At 32.4% G+C, this 10,369-nt stretch overlaps 3 protein-coding genes across 3 annotated transcripts; 2 read left to right on the forward strand and 1 right to left on the reverse strand.

The window, feature by feature from the left end:
• The first annotated feature begins 673 nt into the window (after window positions 1-673).
• On the forward strand, window positions 674-1,085 carry LOC106341135. Its single transcript, XM_013779958.1, has 2 exons — window positions 674-719; window positions 775-1,085. Exons 1-2 carry the CDS (start codon window positions 674-676, stop codon window positions 1,083-1,085), a joined length of 357 nt encoding a protein of 118 aa, XP_013635412.1.
• Window positions 1,086-2,713: 1,628 nt separating this feature from the next.
• LOC106325064 (ultraviolet-B receptor UVR8) lies at window positions 2,714-5,283 on the forward strand. The gene is made up of 11 exons (XM_013763093.1): window positions 2,714-2,840; window positions 2,948-3,092; window positions 3,412-3,522; window positions 3,609-3,669; window positions 3,765-3,880; window positions 3,973-4,058; window positions 4,148-4,349; window positions 4,433-4,486; window positions 4,565-4,678; window positions 4,750-4,806; window positions 4,897-5,283. Exons 1-11 carry the CDS (start codon window positions 2,812-2,814, stop codon window positions 5,104-5,106), a joined length of 1,185 nt encoding a protein of 394 aa, XP_013618547.1. The 5' UTR covers window positions 2,714-2,811; the 3' UTR covers window positions 5,107-5,283.
• Window positions 5,284-5,390: 107 nt separating this feature from the next.
• LOC106325073 (stress-induced protein KIN2-like) lies at window positions 5,391-6,089 on the reverse strand. Its single transcript, XM_013763100.1, has 3 exons — window positions 5,966-6,089; window positions 5,776-5,844; window positions 5,391-5,637 (listed from the first exon to the last, which is right to left on the reverse strand). The coding sequence occupies exons 1-3, from the start codon at window positions 6,020-6,022 to the stop codon at window positions 5,557-5,559; spliced, it is 207 nt and encodes a 68-aa protein (XP_013618554.1). The 5' UTR covers window positions 6,023-6,089; the 3' UTR covers window positions 5,391-5,556.
• Between the last annotated feature and the right edge of the window lie 4,280 nt (window positions 6,090-10,369).

The following is a 10,369-nucleotide window of genomic DNA, read 5'->3' on the forward strand; positions in this document are numbered from 1 at the left end:
TAATTTAATTAATCATTAAGATTTAAAATATATATGTATATATATCATTCTAAATTAAACTATAAACCATATTGAATAAATAAATATTTTAATTTCAAAATTTACTTTGAATAATTTTTTTTGATAAAAGTTTTGAACTAACATTGATAAATTTTTTAAAATTATAAATTACTAAAATTATAAATCCCACAATAAAATTTTTGTTATGAGTAATTTAAAGTTTTTGCTATTAAAGATACACATGATAAGAAAAACATATGAGTAGATATAATCATTTAATAGATATTAATATTAAAAATATACTATGTATGTTAATATCATTTAAATTTAATTACATATCCTATCAAATTTTTAAAAAACTTGTTTGGATTAATAAAATTGATTTATACGTTCGCACCAATTTAATTATATATGTAATAGTTACTGACTTTTAATTATTCAATATATATTTATTAGTTCATAATATGTAAAAACATATAATACATAAAATAATATATATATATATATATAATGTTTATCTTGCGCAAGGCGCAGATCTTAATCTAGTACTAGAGTATATATGTTAAATCATTACAAACACCGGCTAGTACTAAAAAAATTATTAGGTGCACAGAAACTATAGTAAGTATATTTTTTTTTGGGAACTCACTCCTCGTAGAGGAGATAGCTGGATATGGAAGCGACTGTGCGATCTGAGGAGAGTCGCGAGACCTTTTCTGGTTTGTGAAGTTGGTTCCGGGATCACAGCGAGCTTTTGCTTCGATAATTGGACAGAGCTTGGCCCTCTTATCCATCTTACTGGTGAAAGGGGTCCTTTTGTTTCGGGTCTGGCTAAGGAGGTGACTGTTGCTGATGCCTTGATTAATGGAGAATGGTGGCTTACTGCATCAAGAAGTAGGAATGCTATAATATCTTTGCTGAAGCAGTGTCTCCCCTCGCCGGTGCCGATAGCTCAGTCCCGTGACGATGATAAATACCTCTGGAAGATGGGTGAGGCTCCTCCTTCGTCTTCCTTTTCAAAAGCCAAAACTTGGCTTACAATTCATCAGCCAAACCCACCGGTCTTCTGGCACGAGCAGATCTAGTTTAAGGGTAGGATACCTAAGCATGCTTTCATCTCTTGGATTCTGGCCAGAAATAGAATGTCTACGCGAGACAGACTGCAGAGATGGGGGATGAATGTACCTCCGGAGTGTCTCTTGTGTACGGGCTCGGAGGAGTCAAGGCAGCATCTATTTTTTGACTGTGCGTATAGTTCTGAGGTTTGGTCTTTCTTTTGCTCACGCCTTCATCTCTCGCCTCCCACTTTGTTTGAAGAGTGCTTGAGATGGCTGAAAGACCCAACACCAGACGATAATGTGTTGCTCATTGTAAGGCTGATCTTTCAAGCTGTTATCTATGTGGTTTGGAAGGAAAGGAACTCGAGATTGCACACGGGGTTATGTAGACCAGCTCAGACAATCATTCAGAAAATTCAGTAAACTATCAAGCTCCGACTAGATCCACTGTCTCGAAGTTTAAGGATGTCTTACTCATCGACAGCAACAACTCCTCTTGGTTTTTGGTTAAGTATTTTTTGAGGGTTCCCTTTAGAAAGTCCCTTCTTCCCTTTGTTGGGTGAGTTTTTGCAAAGTTAGGCTTAGCTCTAACTGTTCTGTGATTCTGTCTAGTACAGACTTGTTACCGACATTTTTTTGTTGCATTATTAATGAAACGGAAGTTAGTTAAAAAACAAATTTTTTTTTTGAGAAAGGGCTTTTATAGTAAGTATAAATTTACAATTACAATTTATGCATATATAAAATCAGTTAATAAATATATGAAAAATTTATGTATGCTTATATCAAATTCTAAGAGAAATTTTATAAAAGGGAAGGAATATACCCAATGGATTAAAAAAACACATGTATAAGACTGAAAATAATTGTGATTACTGTATTTTCAAAAATAATAAAGACAAATTATAGTTTCTTGTTAGTATTTTTAGGATGTGAAGAAAGAAGAAGAACAAACAAAAATTACAATTATTGCTTTGGATTCAACTCATCTTTACAGAAATCTTGAATACAAAAACAAAACAGACGCAGAGACAACGAACAATCATACAGACTACAGAAGAAATGTTTGCAAGGGATCTTCAACATGCTGTAAGTAAATCTTGTCAGGCGTGGATCTTAATAGGACGGCTCAGGTGATGCAGTTAGGCGTAGGTCTTTATAAAGCATGTAGTATTGTCGGTTGTCGAATCGTTTATTTAATCTTTCTCGTATCATAATTGTAAGATAATAATAAATAAGCGTTAAAAAAAAAACCAGGTAAGAAAGAAAATGCATAGTGGTTGTTTGACTTGATGTACATTTTTATAACATTACTGTATTATCCTTTTTGTGACTAGCACAGCACTCATGTGTCTCTGTCCGTACAATTAATGTTATTCGTTTTTTCCTTTTTCAGTTGTTACTCTTTTAATAATGTTTCCCATATGTGGAACTATATATTTTGTATTGTACTGGTTAGATTTTTATTCGAACTAAAATTAATAGAAATTTTGAATTTAGTTACCTCGTTAAATTATCTTACACCACCGTAAAAAAAATTAAAATTTACGAACACATTTTAGGAATACGAATATACGGAAATGAATGTCTTAAAACCATCTTAAGTAATAATTAAATGTCTATAAACACAACAACGCTATCATTACACAACCCCTCTCTCTCTCTCTCTCTCTCTATAGAATCCCACTGCTTTGCTTTTCCTCTTCCCTTTGTGCTTTCATTCATTCACCTCCTCTCACCATCTCTCTCTCAAATGGTTTCAGCTACTTCAGTCATAGCCTGGTCTATTTCTCTTCACTTCACTTCTAAGAAGTTTCGATTTTTGAGTCACTCTTGCTAAAACTTTGGCTTCTCTCTCTTACCATCTTTTTTTTTTTAATCTTTTGCAGGGGCTCAGGAGAAGATGGGCAACTAGGAATTGGTAGCAACGAAGAGAAGGAATGGGCTTGTGTCGTTGAAGCTCTCGAGCCTTACTCTGTTCGCTCTGTAGTCTCCGGTAGCCGTAACTCCCTCGCCATTTGCGATGATGGGACGGTAATTATCCTAATATCATACATTTGTCTTTATTCAAATGATACTTTCTCGTGTTTGTAATTGGTCTCTATGCATTCTGGGATATGGTTTCTAGCTATTTTGTGCCCAAAACTGAGCCTTTAGAGTTTGGTTTTATAGTAATATAAGTTATTGTAAGATTTAACGGAACCAAGAAACATGGTTTTGTCTCATCAATCATAACTGATGAAGCTGTTTTCTTGAACCGGGTTTTAGTTGTGTTTTCATTGGAATTGGTCTGCTTCTGGTCCTTATTTCAGTGACTAAAGTTCAGAGAAGCTTTACTTCAAAAATGATACAGATGTTTACATGGGGTTGGAATCAAAAAGGAACATTAGGACACCCACCGGAGACAAAGACTGAAAATATCCCTAGTCGAGTTAAGGCTCTAACCAATGTCAAGATCACTCAGGTCTCTCATCTTTTTCTTTCTTTCTGCTAAAATTCTGTTATGCTTTTCTTCAGATTATCAAATGTAACTACTGATTGTGTTGATAGGCAGCAATAGGTGGTTGGCATTGTTTGGCTGTTGATGATCAAGGCCGAGCCTACGCGTGGGGTATAACACTTTAATGCTATTTTGTTTTCTTCCCTCTATCTGTTTTTGTTTGGTGGTATGTCAAAGTCATATTATTATAAAAAATGATTACGTAGGTGGGAATGAATATGGACAGTGTGGTGAAGAGCCTCTAAAAGACGAGATGGGTAGACCCTTTCGTAGAGATATTGTCATCCCTAAGCGCTGTGCCCCTAAACTCACGGTCCGACAGGTAAAACCAACACGTGTTTTTTTTTTAAAATATCTTTGTCACTTCCTCAATGTGTTTGTATGTGGATGATAATCCATCTTCTTATTATACAGGTAGCTGCAGGTGGTACTCACTCAGTGGTTCTGACACGTGATGGTCACGTGTGGACTTGGGGTCAACCCTGGCCTCCCGGTGACATGTAATAGAGAAGAATCAAAACTCTTACACAACAAAGCCATTTTCTTAGGCTATTATTACTTAGACTGTTGTGTGTTTTTTTGTTTGTAGAAAACAGATATTTGTTCCGGTGAGAGTACAAGGTCTTGAGAATGTGCGTCTTATCGCTGTTGGAGCGTTTCATAACTTGGCTCTTGAAGAAGATGGGAGGCTAATGGCATGGGGTAATAACGAGTATGGACAACTTGGAACCGGTGATACTCAGCCAACACCTCATCCTGTTCCTGTCCAAGGCCTTGATGGTCTCACTTTGGTTTGTTTTCTTTCTCTTCCTCTTTTTTCTACAAATGCAAATAAGCTTTTCAACAGCTTATCTTTCTTTAAACACATATTTAGGTTGATATTGCTGCGGGTGGATGGCACTCAACCGCTTTAACCGATAAAGGAGAGGTATTATAATTCATCTACTTCTCATTCTCACCATGTGCTAGATCCTCATTTTCATCTGGTTGGACTTGTAATGTGTAGGTGTATGGATGGGGAAGAGGAGAACATGGAAGACTAGGGTTTGGTGACAATGACAAGAGCAGCAAAATGGTTCCACAGAAAGTTAATCTTCTAGCTGATGAAGATATCATTCAGGTACTAAAAGAATCTTAACATCTCTAACAGAGGATTAAACTTTTAATGATCAATAATCTTTTTACTAATAGGTTTCTTGCGGTGGAACACATTCAGTTGCTTTGACAAGAGATGGCAGAATCTTCTCGGTTAGTACCTTGTAAACCAAGAAACCTACTTTTAGTTATACTTTCAAAAACAAAGAGAGATTCGTTCTTCTGATTATCCTTTGTGAGCAGTTTGGTAGAGGAGATCATGGAAGACTTGGTTATGGAAGGAGAGTAACAACGGGACAGCCATTGGAGTTGCCTATAAAGATTCCTCCACCTGAAGGAAGCTTGAATCATGCTGATGAAGAAGAAGAAGAAGGGAAATGGTTAGCTACATCGATTGCTTGCGGTGGACGCCACACGCTTGCCATCGTTGAATGGAAGTCCGATGATATTTGATCGTTATAATCTCTATGGTCAACTTACGAAGAGAGGAAACAAATATTGATTCATAGGAAGAAAGGCAAAAGGAGAGTATGTTTCTATAAGAAGAAACACATGTTTTATCATTTCATATAACTTTTTCTTAGATTAAATTAAACTTTGATTCAAATATATAAATTTGATCAGCCAATATTTTATTACTCTTTAAGTTTTTGCTTATATAGTGGTTTATTAATTTAATCTAAGTATTCTTATTGAATTCTTTCTTTTCAAGTTTTCTGTCCTTCATACATGTATAGTGTTCACAATTAAAAAAGCAGATGTTTATTAACTATATATGGAGGAAATTACATAAAAATCAGGGGAATAACATCAGAAGCAGCAGGAATGAGAATTAAAACCCTTCCAAATTTATTAAATAACTCAAAAGAGAGGATTTTATTAGAAAGTAAAATTGAAAGTTGTTTAGGTGTTCTTGTTCAAGCCAGTTTTGTCCTTCACCACTTCAGCAGCTCCTTGTGCCTTCTGCTTCATCTGTTGCCCAGCCTGCGTTTCACATTTTAGGGTCAGGACCGTATATGTTTTGTTTTTGTAATGTAGGTGTGTATATATATACATGTTTTGAATTTGGTCTAATTTTTAATAGTCATGTTCTTTAAAAAACGAGAGATTGAGAAAACTAACATGCTGCATGGAGTCTTGAGCTGAAGCAGCAGCATCTTTGGCCTTGTCCATAAGACCACTTGCCTTCTCCTAGATTCACACATTTGAACATGTTCAATAGATAGATTTTCCCAAACCCCGTTTAGTGAAAATAAGACTATATATATGCATGTATAAAAGAGAATCATAAGTATTGACTGCAAGAGTTAACCTTAGTCTGGCCAGTGGCTTGGCCTGCTTGGTAGCTTAGGTTTTGCTTGTCTGACATTTTCTTTCTCTCTCTGTTTTTGCTTAGAACTTAATCTTGATGCGTTGATTGATTGTTTTGTGTTTGATGATGTAAGAATGTTGAGTGTTTGGTTGCTATTTATAACCCAAAGGGACGTGATTGGGTATCTCCACGTGTTGAGCACACGAGGTTTGATCCGAGAACGTTGCATCCGTCGGTAGCGTGGCGTATTTACGTGTTAGTTTACCGTTTGACCAGGACATAAAAGGCTTCTTACGTACTTGGTTTTGCTTGATCTGTGATCCGGAAAACAAGTCAAGTGATTCATCTTTCTAGGAAAATCACACATCAAGTACGACATCATCTCTCATCTCAATAGCTTCTCATAGAGCAGTAGATGTTCCTCTATTGTATCAAAACGTCGAAAAGGTTTCTTATAAGCGTAAGGATCCAAATTATGCCTGGAAAGGAGGTGAGAGTTTTTTGGAGCAGGGGACACCATTGAGAGGGAACATGAGGCAAGTCTTAATGTAGGCACTATATGAAGTTTTAGTAACTTAATTGTTAAAAAATTAGAATAATGCCTATGTACCATGAAAGATAGTTTAACATACATTAATAAAAATGTATAAAGTAGTTAAGAATTTTTAAACAACATTAATGAGTATAAGCTTTAATATATAGCGCATTTAATCAAAACTTCAATGTTTTTGTAGGGGTTAACCCTCATATTTTGAGAAAAAAAAAATGATAATATTGTTTTGATGTAAAGATGTATCATGCACTGATATAGGATAATGGTCAAAAAAGTTTGGAACCTTTGTTGTCTATGTTTGTGTATATAATATCGACTTCATATTGGTTAGTCCACTAATTAAGGCGGTATATAAAATTTTATTAAATTAACTGTTAAAAATTAGAACGATTTCCATGTACCACTAAAGCGAGTTTAACATACATTAATACAAATGTAAAAAGTGGTTAGATTTTTTTTAACAACACTAAAAAGTATAAGCTTTAGAATATAGAGCACTTAAGGAAAAACTCAATATTTTCGTAAGGATTAACCCACAAATTTTGAGAAAAATTCAAAATATGACAATTTTGTTTAAATGCATAGTTGCATCATGCACTGATGTATGATGATGGTCAAAGAGGTTTGGAACCTTTTGTTGTCTTCATTTCTTTAGTCCACTGATTTATGCATTATATAAAATTTTATTAAAACAATTGTTAAAAATTAGAAAAATTCCCATGTACAATGAAATATAGTTTAGGATAAATTAATATAAATGTATAGCGAGGTTAGAAATTTTTAAATAATACTAAAGAGTATAAATTTCAGTATATAGGGAATTTTCCTAAAAACTCAATATTTTCGTAATGGTTAATCCACAGATTTTGAAAAAAAAAATCAGATATACGAAAGTATTATTTAATAAATAGTTGCATGATGCACTGACATTCTGACATAGAATGATGGTCAAATATGTTTGAAACCTTTATTGTCTCTGTTTTTCAAGAGAATATAGATTTCATAGAGGTTAGTCTAGTGATTTAACGGTATATTAAGTTTTATTCAGTTAATTGTTAGAAAATTAGAATCGATTCCCTTCTACCATTAAAGAAAGTTTAGCACACATTAATATCAATGTAGGATATGGTTACCAAATTTTAAACAACACTTAAGAGTATAAGCTTCAGTATATAGTATATAGAGCATTTAACGAAAACTTCAATACTTCGTAAGGGGTTTGTTAACCCGTAGATTTTAAGAAAAATTTAACTAGATTTTAAGAAAAATTTAAAAAATATGACAATATTGTTTTAATGCATGATTTCTTCGTGCACTGATATATGGTGATAGTCAAAAAGGTTTGAAACTTTGTTGTGTCTTCTTCTCTAGAGAATAGAGATTTCATAGTGGTTACTTACTCCATTGATTTAGGCAGTATATGAAGTGTTTAGAAATTTTTAAACAACTCTAATGAGTATAAGCTTCAATATTAGAGCATTTAACTAAAACCTAAATATTTTTGTAGGTAGAGCATTTAACTAAAACCCACAAATTTTAAGAAAGGTTTAAAAATCGGACAATATTGTTTTAATGCACTGATGAATAGTTCACTAGATAAGATAATGGTGAAAGAAGTTTGGAACATTTGTTGTCTCTGTTTCTGTATAGAATAGAGATTTCATATTGGTTAGTCCACTAATTTAGGCAGTATATCAAAATTTCCTAATTTAATTGTTATAAATTAGAAGGATGTCTATATACCATGTAAGATAGTTTTACATACAATGATACAAATGTAGAAAATGTTTAGAAATTTTTTAACAGAACTAAAGAGTACAAACTTCAGGATATATAGCATTTAACGAAAAACTCAATATTTTCGTAAGGGCTAACCCACAAATTTTGAAAAAAAATCAAAAATATGAAAATCTTGTTTATGCTTAGTTGCATCATGCACTGACGTATGATGATGGTCAAAGAGTTTTGGAACCTTTGTTGTCTCCGTTTCTCTAGAGAACGTAGATTTCATAGTCGTTAGTCTTTCTGATTTAGGCTGTATATGAAATTTTATTAAAGCAATTATAAAATAAACTATAATAATACCCATGTAAAATGAAAGAGATTTTAGAATACTTTAATATAAATGTAGGATATTGTTAGAAATTTTTAAACAACACTTAAGAGTATAAGCTTCGGTTTATAGAGAATTTAAAGAAAACTTAATATTTTCGTAGAGGTTAACCCATAGATTTTAAGAAAAATTCAAAAATATGATAATCATCTTTTAATGCATAGTTTCATCATGCACTGCTATATGATTGTATTCAAAGAGGTTTGAAACTTTTGTTGTCTCCGTATCTCTAAAGTCTAAAGAATAGAGATGTCGTAGTGGTTACTCCATTGATTTAGACAGTATATGAAGTTTTACTAACTTAATTGTTAAAAAAATAGAACGATGCTCATGTACCATGAAAGAGAGTTTAACATACATAAATAAAAATCTAGAAAGTCGTTAGAAATTTTTAAACAATATTAAAGAGTATAATGTTCAATATATAGAGCATTTAACGAAAAACTCAATATTATCTTAGGGGATAACCCACATATTTTGAGAAAAAAAAAAAATGACAATATTGTTTTAATGCATTTGTTTCATCCTGCACTGATATATGGTGATAGTCAAAGAGGTTTAAAACATTGTTGTGTCAAAGAGAATATATATTTCATAGAGGTTAATCCATTGATTTAGGCAGTATATGAAGTTTTACTAATTTAATTGTTAAAAAATTAGAACGATGTCCATGTACCATGAAAGAGAGTTTAACATACATTAATAAGAATGTATAAAGTGGTTGCGAATTTTTAACAACAGTAATGAATATAAGCTTTAATATATAGAATATTTAATCAAAACCTCAATATTTTCGTTGGGGGGGGATTAACCCACATATTTGTTAAAAAAATAAAAAATATGAAAATATTATTTTAATGTTTAGATGCATCGTACACTGACATAGGAAAATGATCAAAGAAGTTTGGAACCTTAGTTGTCTATGTTTCTGTATATAATATAGACTTCATAGTGGTTATTCCACTGATTTAGTCAATATATGAAATTTTACTAAATTAAATTTTTTTTTAAATGAGCTAGATGCTCATGTACCATTAAAGAGAGCTTATCATACAGTAATAAAAATGTATAAAGTGTTCAGAAAATTTTAAACAACTCTAATGAGTATAAGCTTCAATATTAGAGCATTTAACTAAAACCTCAATATTTTCGTAGGTAGAACATTTAACTAAAACCCACAAATTTTGAGATAATTTTAAAAATCAGACAATATTGTTTTAAAGCACTGATGAATAGTTCACTAACATAGGATAACGGTGAAAGAGGTTTGAAACCTTTGTTGTCTCCGTTTTTGTATAGAATAGAGACTTCATAGTGGTTTGTCCACTAATTTAGGCAATATATGAAATATTCCTAATTTAACTGTTAAAAATTAGAAGGATGTTATTATACCATGAAAGATAGTTTTACATACAACAATACAAATGTAGAAAGTGTTTAGAAATTTTTTAACAGCACTAAAGAGTATAAACTTCAGGATATAGAACATTTAACGAAAAACTCAATATTTTCGTAAGGGTTAAACCCATAGATTTTGAAAAAAAAATCAAAAATATGACAATATTGTTTAAATGCTTAGTTGAATCATGCACTGACGTATGATGATGGTAAAAGAGTTTTGGAACCTTTGTTGTCTCCATTTCTCTAGAGAACGAAGATTTAATAGTCGTTAGTCTTTCTGATTTAGGAAGTATATGAAATATTATTAAAGCAAATATAAAAAAATTAGAATAATGCC

This window comes from Brassica oleracea, chromosome C1, assembly GCF_000695525.1.
Source record: "Brassica oleracea var. oleracea cultivar TO1000 chromosome C1, BOL, whole genome shotgun sequence".
Classification (NCBI taxonomy): Eukaryota; Viridiplantae; Streptophyta; class Magnoliopsida; order Brassicales; family Brassicaceae; genus Brassica; species Brassica oleracea.

Bases quoted from the DNA above. Each gene is read 5' to 3' on its own strand.
- LOC106341135 (XM_013779958.1), top strand. From the start codon at position 674: ATGGAAGCGACTGTGCGATCTGAGGAGAGTCGCGAGACCTTTTCTG. The intron at 720-774 runs GTTTGTGAAGTT...ATAATTGGACAG, and splicing joins GAGTCGCGAGACCTTTTCTG to AGCTTGGCCCTCTTATCCAT.
- LOC106325064 (XM_013763093.1), top strand. From the start codon at position 2,812: ATGGTTTCAGCTACTTCAGTCATAGCCTG. The intron at 2,841-2,947 runs GTCTATTTCTCT...AATCTTTTGCAG, and splicing joins GCTACTTCAGTCATAGCCTG to GGGCTCAGGAGAAGATGGGC. The intron at 3,093-3,411 runs GTAATTATCCTA...AAAATGATACAG, and splicing joins CCATTTGCGATGATGGGACG to ATGTTTACATGGGGTTGGAA.
- LOC106325073 (XM_013763100.1), bottom strand. From the start codon at position 6,022: ATGTCAGACAAGCAAAACCTAAGCTACCAAGCAGGCCAAGCCACTGGC. The intron at 5,845-5,965 runs GTTAACTCTTGC...GTGTGAATCTAG, and splicing joins AAGCCACTGGCCAGACTAAG to GAGAAGGCAAGTGGTCTTAT. The intron at 5,638-5,775 runs GTTAGTTTTCTC...TGTGAAACGCAG, and splicing joins CTCAAGACTCCATGCAGCAT to GCTGGGCAACAGATGAAGCA.